Source organism: Hippopotamus amphibius, chromosome 12, assembly GCF_030028045.1.
Source record: "Hippopotamus amphibius kiboko isolate mHipAmp2 chromosome 12, mHipAmp2.hap2, whole genome shotgun sequence".
NCBI classification, from domain to species: Eukaryota; Metazoa; Chordata; class Mammalia; order Artiodactyla; family Hippopotamidae; genus Hippopotamus; species Hippopotamus amphibius.
The window spans coordinates 55,467,388-55,482,737 of NC_080197.1; the positions used below are offsets into that span (position 1 = coordinate 55,467,388).

Here is a 15,350-nt window from a genome sequence, read left to right on the forward strand (position 1 = left end):
AGCAACTAAGGAGGTGCTTTACTTCATCAAGAACTTAGCTATGTGCATTTAGCAGAACTTGCCTCATCAGGGCTATTAAATTGTCATATGATTAGGATCTTCTATTTGCTTTTTTTTTTTTTTTAACTCTAAAAGGGGATCTTTGTATGTGGTTTAAAAACTTTCAGCAGTTTAAAAGAGACTACAACAAAAAGTCAGTCTCCTTTTCATACAGCTCCCATCCTACTTCCTGGAGTCAAGTACTGATACATTTCTAGGGTATCCATAGAGAGAGATTCTGAGCATTTACAAACGTGTATATATTCATATTGCTTGGCAGTGCTTTCTCTACTTAAAAGTATATCAAGGATCTTTCTAGATAAGCCCACAGGGCTTCTTTATAACAATTGCATTAAATTATATTGTGTGATGTCCCATAATTTCTTGCACCAGTTCTCTATTAACAGACTTCTAGTTAGTTGCCAGTCTTTGCTCATGCCAGCAATGCTGGTGTGTTCCTGTGTCATTGTTTTTGGGCACATGTGGATGTTTATAATTCCCAGAAGTGGACTCACTGGGTCAAAGGGTTTGTGTCTTTAAATCTGGTGGTCATTGCCCAATTGCCCTCCAAAGGGGCTGCAGTTGTTTACGCTTCTACCAACAGAATATGAGGGTGTGACGGAGAGCCCTTTAATGTATAGAGGGAAACTGTAAAAGTTTCTGTCTTCCCTTTGACCACGTCTCTGGTTATGTTTATAATTTATACAGTTGACATTTGAAGACTTCAGTATTGAATTTAACCAAAACTGTACTTACAACGCTGTTGTGATTTATGGTGATCCTGAAGAGGAACATGAGCTAGGTGAGTAACGTTCTCTCCTTTAAATTTAATCTGAAAAGTATGAGATTGACCAGAGTAGTGGAGCATTGGCTGGCCTCCTTGGATACCACTTTACCTCATAGTAAAGTGGGGATATGAATTTCTTGTATTGGCAACTCATGATGCCATAAAACTTTAGCTTTAAAATCCATGCGCTTCAACTGATTCACCGGTAAAGTTTTTAATAGAAACACACAAAATTTGAAGAGTGTTTTAGAATATTTGGAAGATGAAAAGCAAATCCCAGCGAAAAAGGAAAATGGTAGTACCGAGTAAACTTTTGGCAGTTATTTAAGGTAAAATTTTAAACTTTTTTTTCTGTATTAATTCCTTCAATTGCCAATATATTCATTTTTATATCCAAGAAAAGTAACCAAAAAAAAAGAATATTCAAAAGCTATAACTTCTACTTGAGTCTGAAAAGTTAAGTTTTTGAACTAAATCTTCAAATAAACTTTTAGCTTTGACCTAACGATTTACTGAGTGTAGAAAATTATCCCTACTGGCCATGTTGTCACATCCTTACCTCCTACTTTTTGTCCCTCAGCTAGGTGTAGTGTGGGTTTGAGACCAGGAATATGGATAGCTTTGGAATGTTGATTTGGATAGCCAGGGCAGGTGAGGGGAGCCCAATTCCCTAATGCAGCAGATGAGGACCCGTATAGAGTGGGGTTTAGCTGAAACAGATTTCAGGTGTGTTACCTATTCACATAAAGTGTAGCCATGTTCTGTTGGAGGGAGGAATACCAAGTTTGGGATTTTCTTAAACTCACCTCTTCTCATTGTCTATAAATTAACAATCAATTGAGGTGTCTATGCGTACTAAGAATCAAATATCCTTACCCTCTCTTTAGAGTTTTTTTCCTGTGAGATAAAATTATAATACATAGTTATCTTGAAACTAGCATTTGATTCCCACGTGAAATGGAAGGGCATGCCTACGAAGCAAAGTTGGAGAACGCAGACGTTTCTGAAAGAAAATTATTAGGTGATGTTTTAGCTCTGTTTCCTGATTTTTAATTTTTTTTATAGCTATAAATCAAACTTCCCTAAAACTTTTACAGCCAAACTTTGTGGAATCTTGATCCCTACTGCAATATTCAGTCCTGGTAGCATGATGGTGATTCATTTTAAAAGTGACGGTGAAAATAACTTCCAAGGCTTCAAGGCTAGATTTACCTTTTTGCCCTCAGGTGAGTATAAATACTTGTATAATTGTGATATTTTGCTTATGAAAATGGTTATAGGGAGGATAATTTAGCCATGTTTACCTAAATTTAGGGTGCTTGAATCACCTAGGTAGCAAAATTAAAATGCAGACTCCTGGGTCTGCCCCCAAAGATTTCAACTCTGTAGATGTGGAATGGGGCCCAGGAACCTGTGCTTTAAGAAGCACCTCAGAATATGCCAAGAAACTATGTTCACTAGATGATCAGAAAAGATTCCAAGCACCTTATATGAAAAGTAGATAATTCAGATTAGAGCATGTAACTCAGAAACAAGATTGACTGGATCTGTCTGGGGATATTTGAGGATTTTGATGCATTAGTATATTTCCAGGCATTCTAGAAGATAAAGTACTCAGGCCAAAGGAATATCATATGCAAAGTTCCTAATGTGAAAGAGAATGGATGATGTACAAAAAACTACAAATAATTCAACGTTGTCAGAGTTTTGGAGGGCAGGATAGAAAAGGCAAGAGTTGGATCGTGGTGGACGCAGGGCATTAAATTTTAAGTACCAGAGAGATAGGATAGCTAGTTAATATTTATTGATTATTCACTCTATACCAGGTATGGACTAAGCATTTCACATGTATTATTATATTTATTCCTCAGTACATATTTAGGAGGTTTTTATACTATTCCCTTTTTCACAAATGAGGAAACAGAGGCTTAGAGGAGTTCAGTGACTTTGCCAAGGGTGCACAGCTGGCAAGAGGTGGAGTCAGAATCCAAACCTTAGTGATGATGTAGAAGATGGCAGTAGAGGTTAGGGGTGAGCCACTTGCAAGGAGAGTAATGAGGAAGTCATTGCAAGAATTTATTCTGACGGGACTTCCCTGGTGGTGCAGTGGTTAAGAATCCTCCTGCCAAAGCAGGAGATATGAGTTTGATCCCTGTTGTGGGAGGATCCCACATGCTGCAGAGCAACTAAGCATGCGCCACAACTACTGAGCCTGCGTGCCTAGAGCCCGCGCACGGCAACAGAGTAGCCCCTGCTCGCTGCAGCTAGAGAAAGCCTGAACACAGCAATGAACACCCAACACAGCCAATAAGTAAATAAATTTATAAAAAAAGAAAAAAATTATTCTGACATTGCTTGATTAGTTATGTTGTGTGAAAGGGGGTAGATGAAGGAGAAAAATTCCAGCATGATTTTCAGGATTCTAGCTTGAGTCCTTAAATGATACAGAGAAACATAACAAGATCATCTTGACTATTAAAGTCAATTGATTCCATTTGAGATATGTGGATTTTTATGAGTTTGTGGGAGATCCAGATGGAGGTATCCAGCAATCCTAGAATTAGTCCTAGATCTAGAATTCAGGAAGGAGATTTAGATCAAAGAGAGACATTTGGAAGTCATATATATGTAAGTGAATAAAAATAGGCTTATGAATAGTACCTTTGTGGAATATCTTTGAGGCTGAAGAATAGAATCCTGAAAAAAAGACTAAGATCAGGAAGAGGTAACCATAGATACATTTAAAAAAAAAAAAAAAAAAAGAAGAGAGTAATTTCATGGAGCCAAAGAAGGAATAAATGCTTAATAGAGTCAGATACAAGAGGAATATTAAGAGGTATATAACCAAATCATATGTATGGGATCTGGCATTTAGCATTTGAAAGGTAGTAGTAGTGAGATCAACTTTAATGGTTTTATTATTGACCAGTGTAAGCAAGTAGGGTCAGCTAGTGTAGGCTACTCTAAATATTTTCAGTTTTTTCCTCTACAGGCTCTTTAAACAGAATTGGATCAACAACATCTTCCAAAGCCAATCCTGTATCTTCTGCAAAAGCTGTTTCACATTGTGAGTTGATAGCCACATGGTTATTATCTGTTTAATTGCCTTTCTTCTTTAACTAGATGTCTCTTTTCAGAAGCCTCACCTTACATTGACGTAGCTTCACAGTGAGGAAGAATGAGTTTTATGTTTAAGCCCATGAAATTTCCAGAACCCTGTTTGGGTTTGCATATAGACTCATAAATAGAGGGAAGAAGAAATAAGCTTTATGATAGGAAGAGAGAGGTACGGAGAGCAATCTTTGTCCTCATTTATTCCTATGCAAACAATATTTAAAATATCTTCCTAAATTGTGTTCAATATGATTTTGCATTTGGGGGCAAAGGGGGAAACAAAGTTTTTTGTTTTTGTTTTTTTGACACACTTGTAACTTTTAACTTCATTATAGTCTTAACTGTCTGGTTAAATACTATGATCTTTCATTGCTCTGTATGCATGTATTGCATATATTCTAGTTGATGGGTTTTAATAACAATAGAAAGTTGCATAGGGAGCTGTAAAGAGGGGGAAATATCTGCCTCTTACAGGGGAGTCAGAGAAGGCTTCGTGGAGAAGATAGTACTTGATCTGAGTCACAGCAATATTCCAGACAAGAGAACAGCATTTGGATGTCTGAGTGCATTTGATATGTTTGGGGATTGGTAAATGGTTTTATACAATGAGAAAGAGAGATTAGACAAGGATGTATAATAAAGAACCTTGTATCCTTTGCTAACAAACGGAATTTCTCTACTAGAATGTAAGTTCCATGAGGGCCAGGATTTTTGTCTGTAGTATTCTATTCGTTGATATGTCACCAATGTCTAGAACAGTGCCTGGCAACACCAAACACTAAATAAATATTTGTTAAATGAATGAATAAATATAATTCTGTAGGCCAGTACTAAAAACCCGATTGCTTAGCAGAGTCACCTAGGCAGGCTCTTAAAATCCAGTTCTCCAGAGATGGGTCTTCAGAATCTGTATCTTCATGAAACTCCTCTGGTATTTTGGAATTACTACTGTTGGCTATGGCAAGCCATGGGGGGCGGGGTGTGTTCTTAAGTATTTTAGTTGAATGGGTCATTTGTTTCCTCTCCTTTGCTGTAGGTGTCTGTGGCATCCCTCCATTCAGCCCCCAGTGGCTTTCCAGGAGAATTGCAGGAGGGGAAGAAGCCTGCCCCCACTGCTGGCCATGGCAGGTGGGTTTGAGGTTTCTAGGCAGTCACCAGTGTGGAGGTGCCGTCATCAACCCTACGTGGATTCTGACTGCAGCCCACTGTGTGCAATCGTGAGTGAGACTGATGGTATTTTACTAATGTATTTATGTACCATACCTAGGACATAAATGTGATTGTCTAACTTCTAAAATCATCCAGACTAATTCTAAAGCATGAGTCTTCCTTTCAGTGTTGCTGCCTTGTATTCATCTAGCCTCTAAACAATGTCAGTGAGGAGAAAGCAAATCAAGTCTTAAAATCGTTCCTCCCATTTGTAGGGAGCTCTGATGATTCTGTTGTGCCGAAGTCTGCTTCTCTATAGCAGAAACTCATTGGTCTAAATTTACTGCAGTTCCAGAAAACAAGGACTCAATCTGCTTCTTCTTTCACCTACTAGTCCTTCCTGTACTTGAAGACTCCTCTCACACTGCCCTTAACTTAACCTTTAAACCAAATGCTCACTGTCCTATTGTTTGTAATTCCAGAAGCCTTGCCACGCAGTGCACCTTCCCCAGGACTGCTTTAGTATTGTTCCTCTTAAAGTCACAATTCACAACAGTGGAGAGCACAGTAGGGTCATCCACCGCCTTGATCCCTGAACTTTCAATGCTTTTAGGTCGTGAACTATGCCATGATATGAATAACTGTACGTAATGTACGTATGCAGTCTAAAGAATAGTTAGTAAATGTATACCTGTGTCCCGACCACCTAGCTGAAGAAGGATCTTTACACTTTCCTTTCAAGACCCCTTAGTGCCCCTCCCAAAGAGGTAAACACTATGCTAAATTCTGTGTTCGTAATTCCTTTGCTTTTTGTTTTGGTTTTGATTTTAACATCTATGAATCCCTAAAAACAGTATATTGTCTTGTTTTTCCTGGTTTTGATATTAATGTAAAGGAATTATAGTTTATATTCTTCTGTGATTCGCTTTTATCTTTATAACGTCGTATAGATTGTCATGTAGATGTGTGTAACTGTAATTAATTCATTCTCAATCCAGACTAGTTAAGGCAATCATTTGTGGGTGGGTTCTGGACACTGTACATTTAAATATTCCCCAGGACGAACAAGAAGGTCCTACTCTATAGCACAGAGAACTATATTCAATATTCTATGATAAACCATAATGGAAAAGAATATTTTAAAAAAGAATGTACGTATATATGTATAACTGAATCACTGCTGTACAGCAGAAATTAACACATTGTCAATCAACTATACTTCAAAATAAATAAATAAATAAATAAACATTCCCCAGATGATTCCAGTGTGCTGCCAAGGCCCAGAACAATTTCCTGTCCCTTACTCCACCTTGACCTCTCCCCTGCTTGTCCTCAGTGGGCCCACTGCCTTCCTCAAACATGCTGTGCTTGTTCCTGTCTCAAAGTCTGTGTAGTTGCTGTGCCTGCTGCCCATTCAGGACACCAAGGTGCGTTTAGCTGTCCTGTCTCCTTAGGCTCCTCTTGGCTCTGAGTCTCATAGACTTCCCTTGTTTTTGATGACCTTTGCAGTATTTAGGAGTCCTCATCTCGTATTTTGTAGAATGTACATCAGTTTGAGTTCATCTGATATTTTTCTCATGGTTTTACTGGATTTGGGGGAGGAAGACCACAGAAGTAATATGCCCTTCTTTTCACATCATATCAAGGGTACATGCTGTCAGCATGACTTCTCACCGATAATGTTAACCCCCACCACTGGCCCAGGCAGTGTTTGCCAGTTGTCTCCACTGTAAAGTTACATCTTTCCCCCATTCTTACCTACTCTCTGGAAGCAAGTCACGAAGAGTAGCCCACACTCAAGCAGTTGGGCACTAAGCTCCACCTTCTTGAGCACGGAGCTTTCTTGCATAAATTATTTGAAATTCTTCTGTATGGGACATTTGCTTCTTCTCTTCCTTTTATTTATTAAATCATATATTATATAAGTATGGACTTGAGGATATTTATTTTTATAAATACTACATAATTATTTTGTTGCTTAAACTTTTCCAGCTTTGACTACTGTGAGTTCTTTCGGGGTGGCTTCTTGTTTTTTTTTTTTTGATATACCCGCATCCTTTTGTGATACTACAAGATGCTCCAGGTTCATCTTATATATTCCCCTCTCAGTCCTGGGATCAGCCATTTCTCCATGAGCCCTGGTTGATTTTATTGGAGAATGCACGAGAAGTCAAGGTCTCTGGTTGCTATTAGGGTGTTTTTGCTTCTAGGCCCTCTTAGCGGACAGAGGTAGAAAATGAGAGTATGTGTACTAACTCGCTTATAGAAGCGTATTTATCTGTTTGTACCTATAGTAAAGTAGACATGAGTTCATGCGGATATTTCCAACTCAATCCAGTACCACATGGTTCATTTTAGCACTCCCTGCCCCTTGGAGAAGCCCATTTTATAAGAATTCTATCAAAGTGCATTTTTACGTACCATGGAAAAGCCTCAATCATAACTGACTAATTAGTGAAAATTAATGTATTGAAGAAAACAGCTATTAGTATTGATGCCAGAGGCACAGAAGAAGCTTTGGCAGACTCTGCTGTCAAGTAGTTTAGTCTGTTCTTGAATGTATGTCATAGAGCATGCTTCCTTGCGGCAAGGGAGAGACTGCAGCAAGCCATTCTTCACAAGGTGGAATATTCAACTTGATGAGTCAAATGAGATTAACAAACACAGTCAGCTGAAAATGTTCATGAACCATTTAAGTTAACCATGAAAGGAACTTGTGTGCAATATCATTAGTGAACCTTCTTGGTTTCTTTGTAAGATTTTATTAAAATAGTAATAATGCTTGTTTTAAAAAGGCAGTTAAATAATGTTATCGAGTAAAATCTAAACTACCCTTCCCATTTCACTAATCCGTTATTCTAGAAGTAATCAGTATTTTTAATTATCTGCTTTTCCATTACTGTTTATGCACATTAAAGGTATTTTATAGTATTTTATAATTTTTACATAAAATATTGTCCCTTATATTTATACTGACATAAAAAATATCTGTGCACCTCATTTTTTCCATAACTTTTCGTAGTTGCCTGACTTACTTGACCAGAGATATATCTTTTGGAAGTTTCAACTGCATAGATCTTTACCCCAGAAGTGTTTGGTATGCTGGTGTAACAGAAGTGGTGTGTTCCATTCATGCCTTGCCTTTGGGGAACTCTTCAGCTGATTCCTTCAAGGACTTTCTTCTCCTAGCTGCGTCTTCATCAATCTTACAGACATCCAGGGCTCCATCCTCCACAGAGGGGGGCTTCTGAGTATCCAAATCCATTGAGAAGGGAGGCTTGCCTCGTGGGATAAGCCAGCTGGGGAAATGAACAAAATCTGGGAGCTGAGATAGACATCATTTTTGCTGAAGGTCACCAGGCGCCAGGCTGGCCAACATTGTTGGGTAGGACTCCAAAGACAATAAGGACGACTGACAGCAACATTGTACCACCTCCCATATGCTACCAAACCTGGCATTGGCTACCCATAGTATCAGTTCTCAGGCTTTAGCAAACATCAGAATTGCCTGGAGGGTTTCTGACCTAAAGTCTGGTGTGGGGCTGGAGAATCTGTATTTCTAGCAAGTTCCTGGGTAATGTTGTTCTATTCTTAGGGGAAACCTAGTGTGTTCTCATTTTGCTGACTCCACACTGGTCTTTGTGCTCATGTGGGATTTTTTAATTAATTAATTAATTTGTTTATTTATTTTTGAATGTATTGGGTCTTCATTGCACTGCATGGGCTTTTCATTGAGTTGGCTTCTCTTGTTGTGGAGCGCAGGCTCTAGGCACATGGGCTTCAGTAATTGTGGCACATGGGCTCAGTAGTTGTGGCACATGGGCTTAATTGCTCCTCGGATCTTCCCAGCCCAGGGATCGAAACCGTGTCCCCTGCATTGGCAGGTGGATGCTTAACCAGTGTGCCACCAAGGGAGTCTTTGTGTATGATTTTTAACTTACTTTAGGGCACTAAACTCACTTTGCAATTGTACATTGGAATCTTTCTGTCCCAAACTTAAATCATTGTTTTTTTCAATTTTAGCCACTTTCTGTAATTTAGCAGTTACTCTTTCTTCTCCTGTTGCAGTAAGTGACACATGTCCCATTATTGGGTTGGGGATAAGGCCATAAGGATATAAGAAATGAAACTTCATTATTGGCAAGTGAGGAGGAAAGCTAGAGAACTTCATCAACTGATACTTTCAGCTATTGTCCCATGTTGGAGAAATCTCAGGCTTTGTTGCCTTATAAAGTGTATGTTGCGTTGTCATACGCTTTCCCCAGTGTTCTCTACCAAATAAAAGGGTATTTGAAGACTGTGCACAATTTCTTCACTAGAAATTGTGAGCCACATAATAAACTCTACCATGATGTTTATTATTTCTTTGTATTGTGGACACAATTCTCTACATAAAAAACTAGAGTGAATTTGTTACTGAATTGGTCGCCTGGACACATGCCGGGACACCCCTTGTCTCAGCCAGGGAGGTTCTTTCTCCACTCAGATGCACACAGCCAATAATGAAACCAATGCTGAGACTGGGACAGCACAAGCTTTATTCAATGGCCAAAGAATGGAGAAGTGGGAATTTAGTTCGAAATTCAACTTCTCAACCCAATTCAGGTGGAGACACCATACATATAGGAGAGTGGAGGTAAAAGGGAGAGAATTAGAAAGAGTGGGAGGAATACTCATGAGTTATCTGAGAACAGGGGTGTGGTTTGCAACACTCTTTTTCAGTTCTTGTATGGGCCTTTCTGGTTGTTGTCATAGCAACTGTCAACAGTCGTGGTGCTGGTGGGTGTGTCACTTAGCTAATGTATTACAATGAGCATATGATGAGACTCAAGGTCTAGTGGAAGTCAAGTCTTCCGCCATCTTGGGCCTGGTTGTGTCTAACCAGTTCTTGTTTTTCTCTTTGCAGCTTCCTCCTGAAACTTAGATAAGAGCAATTGGTTTCCATTCAAGGGAGGGGCAGGGCTGTGATTCTAGGGCAAGAGCTTTGGTAACAGCTTTAAGAAATAAGTTTCTTTACTACCAAGTAATGATTTAGAGGGTGACTTTGAAAATAAAGTTGATCCTTCCACTAGAGTACACGACAGATAATAACACTGATAATGGCTACCGTTATGGAGCCGATAATGGCCTATAGGGTACTTGCCAGGCACTTTACCTGAGTCAGCCTCCTTAATAAAGGCACATGAAACACATGAATGAGTCAGACACATCATGCAAGGAATTGAAATGAGCGTGGTTATGACTAGAAAGAAGATGCCTATGTGTGTTAAGAAACATCTCCTTTGAATAAAGTGCATCGAAAAATAATTTCAATAAAGCTTACTGAAGAAACGGTTTTGAAAAATGAAAAATTAATCTCCAAGCTGAAGCAACACTGTATTTCTGGCAATTGGGGGAATCTTTACTCCTATATTTTTTCAGCTGGAGATCTCGATGTGGCCAATCAATGGATATAGATTCAAATTTTTAAACTTCTTTTTGAAGTATATCAAATGTGTGCAAATCTTTAGTACAGTTAGAGGAATTTACACAAAGCAAACACCCATGTAACCAGCACTCAGGTTAAGAAACAAAATAGTACCCAGGGCCCCCGCAAGCCTCTCCCAAGCATCACCCCTCTAAAAGGAATCAGTGCCCTGGTCGCTAACACTATACATGAATTTTACCTATTTTTGAATTGATAAATTCTCTTTAACTTTTTCATTACTTCTGGTTCCTGTAATACATAGACCAGAAGCTACCTCATTATGAATGTAATTTTTTTCATGTATTCCTAATGTCACTATGACATTAAAATAAGCTCTAACTTTTCCTTTTTCCTTCTCAACTTAAAAAAAGTCTTTGGTGATATTAGATAAGGGCTCCAAAGACATTTTATGGCCAAAAGAAGAGGGCAAGATACACAGTTAGGAACTTGTCCTCAGGTAGATCAGAGGCATAGTGTAGCTTTGCTGGTTACACAAAGGTGCCAGCCAGGGTAGTGGGTGGCCCCTGGCTGAACTGGACAGTGCATGTTGGTAGGGCCAGATGGGGTTAGACCAAATGGTAAAAAAATGTGTTTTCATGTCAAACTTTTATTATACTTCTCTTTCCAGGAAAAATAATCCACTCTTCTGGACTATTGTTGCTGGAGACCATGACAGAACCCTGAAGGAACCAACTGAGCAGGTGATAAATGTTTTTAATGGTCATCCTGCCTGTCTACGTTGTCACATGCCAGGGGATACATTCAGCTAAAACATGTAGCCGTTAATCTCCTAATGCCCTCGTACACTTATCATTTATACCAACATTTAAAGATAACATTTGAGATCACATTTAACCTGAGAATTAGGTGAGGTGAGTCAGGAAGTGCAAATTCAAGTCCATGTACACAAGTCCCCATAGTCTGGTTTCTCCAGGACCACCAGTCCTCAGGAAGTGGCTCATGGACTCCTGTAAATTACTAACAGAGATTGCCCTTTTACATTTAGTACAAAGTCATCTTCATTGCTGACGTGTGGAAATGCAGAGATTTAAGATTGTTTTGGGCCAGTATACGAGGAAGCTGTATGACTCATTGACTTTGCCTTATATTCACTTGCTTGCAAATGATACAGGTGAGAAGGGCAAGACACATTGTGGTGCACGAAGACTTTGACAGACTGAGCTACGACTCTGACATCGCCCTAATACAGCTGAGCTCTGCTCTGGAGGTCAACTCAGCGGTGAGGCCAGTGTGTCTCCCACACAGTGCGGAGCCGCTGTTTTCCTCTGAGGTCTGTGTCGTGACTGGATGGGGAAGCGTTAGTGAAGGTAAACATTTTACTTTTGCATAAACATCACTGCTGGTTGACAGTTTTGAGAATATGTCATGAAAATGATGTCAAGCGGCATCCGCGTTTGCCCTTCTTCCTTCTGAAAGGCAGAAACCACGTTTTCTTTAGCTCTAATAGCTCATCGAATTAAAGAATGAGCTGTTTTATATTTTTCCATCAGGGCGACTTAATCACAGGTAGGCTAGATCTGTGAAAGGCCGGAAAGAAGTATTTTATGCCTCGTAGACCATATGGCCTCCGTCACAACTATTCAAATCCGCCAATGAAGCATAAAGCAGCCGTAGACAATATGTTGTAGAATGGAGGTGGCTGTGTTCCAATAGAACTTGTGCATGAAAGTTAAATTTTATATCGTAATCTTGTCACAAAATAGTGTTCTTTTTTGGATTTTCTTTTCAACCAAATAAAAACCCCACAAACACCCATTTCTTTTCAACCATTCAAACTATAACGAGCTCATGGATTGTAATAAAGAGGCTCAGGGATGGAGTTAGGGGCTGGCAGTAGGAGCTGGCATGAAATTGGCCTGCTGGCTGGGGTATGATGATCCCTGGGCTGGCTTCTAGAGTTCTTAAAGCCATAGTGAAATACTGAAAGATCTGAATGGGCTGATGTTCGTGTCCTGCTTCTTTTCACTGTGTAAAATTATTTTCTTTTATATTTTCCTTCTGCTTATAAGTCATTTAACGTCTGTGAGCTTACAGATGTGGAAGACAAACTTATGGTTACCAAAGGGGAAAGGGGGCAGGGAGGGATAAATTAGGAGTTTTGGATTAAGATATATGCACTACTGTACACAAAATACATAAACAACATGATTCGACTGTATAGCACAAGGAACTATATTCAATATCTTGTAATAAACTATAATGGGAAAGAATATATATGTGTGTGTGTATGTGTGTATATATATATATAACTGAATCATTTTGCCATACAGTAGAAACTAACACAACATTGTAAATTAAATATACTTCAGTTTTAAAAAAATAATGGTAAAGTCTGTGAGCTTCAAGGAGATGGGAATTTCTCTTTGACTGCATACAGTATTCATGTTCTCAGCTAACTGTGCTATCTGCAGCCAAATTACATTTTTCTAAAATCTTCACAACCACCATATGAGGAGATTTTATCCTCCCATTTTGCAAAAGAGGAGGTAATAGCCCTGAAATTTAGGTAATTTGCTGATTCCATGGCTAATATATATCAAGACTGGGATTTAAAATAAGCATGGCTCAGCTGATAAACCTCGAATGGCTTTTTGTTACATTTAGAATAAAATCTGAACTCTTAGCCCTATGTTGAAGGCTCTGCATTGGATCTCCCCGTACGTCTCCAGCCTCGTTTCCTCCTCTGTCCCCTTGTTGGCTGACTTTCAGGCCCTGTGTCTTCTTTCTTTCTCAAGCTCTGTGTTTTGTTTCCTTGGGCCTGGAGCACTCCTCTTCCAGTCTTCTCACAGCCCCTCCTCATCACTCCATCCTCAACTCAAGTCTTGCGGCAGGACTGTCCTTCCTTCACTCTCTGCAGTACCCGGTTTTATCATGTCCTTGCACATAAACGGACTTGACATTATTTTACAGAATCATTTTCTTCATCTCACCCCTTGGAGCGGGAGGCTCTCTGCCTATTCACTGCTCTCTTCCCAGGGGTTGGTGTAGCATAGAGGAAACACTCAGTAAACTTTTATTTACTGACTGGCTTCAAAGCCCTTGAATAAATGTGCCTGTTCTTTAACACCTTCAGCCTTCACCAACTCCATGACCAACAGATGACGGTTTTATAAAAGGCGAATTCAGTCTTCTAACCTCAGAGAGAAAACAAGTTCTCAATTTTGAGACATGGTAATAAGCAACACTGTTAGGGATGGTCCCTGGAAAGAGGATTTTAAATACATCAGATCATCTATGTATGAGATTACTACATTAAAAACAACAACAACAAGATTTAGAGTTGGACCTAGGCTTGGTCCTGCTTCTGTCCCGTAGGTGCTGTGCAATTAAATCTTCCGAGCGCTGGCTTTTCCATGGGTGAGACTAGTGTGACAGCCCACCCCACTATGTTGTTGTGAGTACTGACAGCTTGTCGTAAAGAGCTTTATAAATATTAAGGTACTATTTTTAAAAATGTAAAGTAATTTTTATTAATATTTTCCCAAAAGTTACGGGGCTATCAAATACTAAACTTACCTTTTTTTTTTAAATTAGTCGTAAATCTACAGTGATAGGATAAGGCATGCAGAAGCCTTGTTAACATAGGCCTGCCTGCAGGTCAGGCAGGAGAAGAAATTCTTTTGTGTTCATCATCGGCCTCATCTTACATTAGAGTTGAGATCAGGCCTCAGCGATAATGAAGGTGAAAGAGAAATATGATTTAGGTTTATGTTGGGAAGTCATATAAGTATATTATTGTTATGTAGTTATAGTATATACGTACTTAAAATATTTACAGTTGACCTTTGAACAATGTGGGGGTTAATTCAAGTATCATTTATAGTCAGCCCTACATGTCTGCAGTCCCACATCTATGGGTTCATCCAACCATGAACCACGTAGCACTGCAGTATTTACTATTGAAAAATATCCGAGTATAAGTGAACCCATGGAGTTCAAACCTGTGTTTTTCAAGGGTCAACTGTACTTGTACAAATATATGTTCATAATATACATCTTACTGAATTTGTTACTGAATTCAATTCAATTCGTATCTTACTGAATTTCTCTTTCTGAATTCTTCTTACGTAGTAATATTTGAAACACTAAAATTTAAATGAGAATTAAGTGAGAAAAAAAGCGTTTCTAATCTTGTTCTCTTGTCAATGGGTTATCTTCACCAAGATGTCACATCTGGAAATAAAGATGTCCTGCACAAGACGCTGTGTTTTAATTCAGAATTCTGCATCAGCTTAGGCCAAACCAAATGATGGCAACGGTGTCAGTGTAGAGCATGTCTGAACGGAAATATATTTCTTTAACATCACTTGTTGCTTACTTCATTGTCAAGCTTTCTTTCTGAATCTGTTTCTTAGGTGGTGGCCTAGCAAGTCGTTTACAGCAGATTCAAGTGCACGTGTTAGAAAGAGAGGTCTGCGAACGCGCTTACTATTCTGCGCATCCAGGAGGGATTACAGAGAAGATGATCTGTGCTGGCTCTGCAGCATCTGGAGGGAGCGATGTGGGTCAGGTGAGAGGATTTTAATTTTGCAGAGGAAGATAGGAAGCTGTCCTCTGTTGGAGATTCTCCCCAGGCAGGAGGCATCCACTCTCAAAGCCGCAGACAAGCGTCTTGGCCTGTGCCTGCAGCACCACACCACACCCCTACGTGGAAGCCAGTAGGACAGTAGGAAGAGCGAATGACTTGATCCAAACTTGCTGAGGTGGCAAAGAGTAGACAGAAGCAGCCATCGGTCAGAGGGGTAGCGGGTACACAGAGGAGCCCGTGAGAAG

General features: G+C 39.4%; 1 protein-coding gene across 1 annotated transcript in view; it reads left to right on the top strand.

The window, feature by feature from the left end:
- OVCH1 (ovochymase 1) overlaps nucleotides 1–15,350 on the top strand; it is a 71,024-nt gene that overhangs the window by 19,379 nt on the left and 36,295 nt on the right. Inside the window, exons 12-18 of the mRNA XM_057704117.1 lie at nucleotides 748–841; nucleotides 1,924–2,052; nucleotides 3,819–3,893; nucleotides 4,977–5,157; nucleotides 11,185–11,257; nucleotides 11,689–11,884; nucleotides 14,933–15,087. Of these exons, the coding sequence (XP_057560100.1) occupies nucleotides 748–841; nucleotides 1,924–2,052; nucleotides 3,819–3,893; nucleotides 4,977–5,157; nucleotides 11,185–11,257; nucleotides 11,689–11,884; nucleotides 14,933–15,087 (903 nt within the window). The remainder of the gene's footprint in view (nucleotides 1–747; nucleotides 842–1,923; nucleotides 2,053–3,818; nucleotides 3,894–4,976; nucleotides 5,158–11,184; nucleotides 11,258–11,688; nucleotides 11,885–14,932; nucleotides 15,088–15,350) is intronic.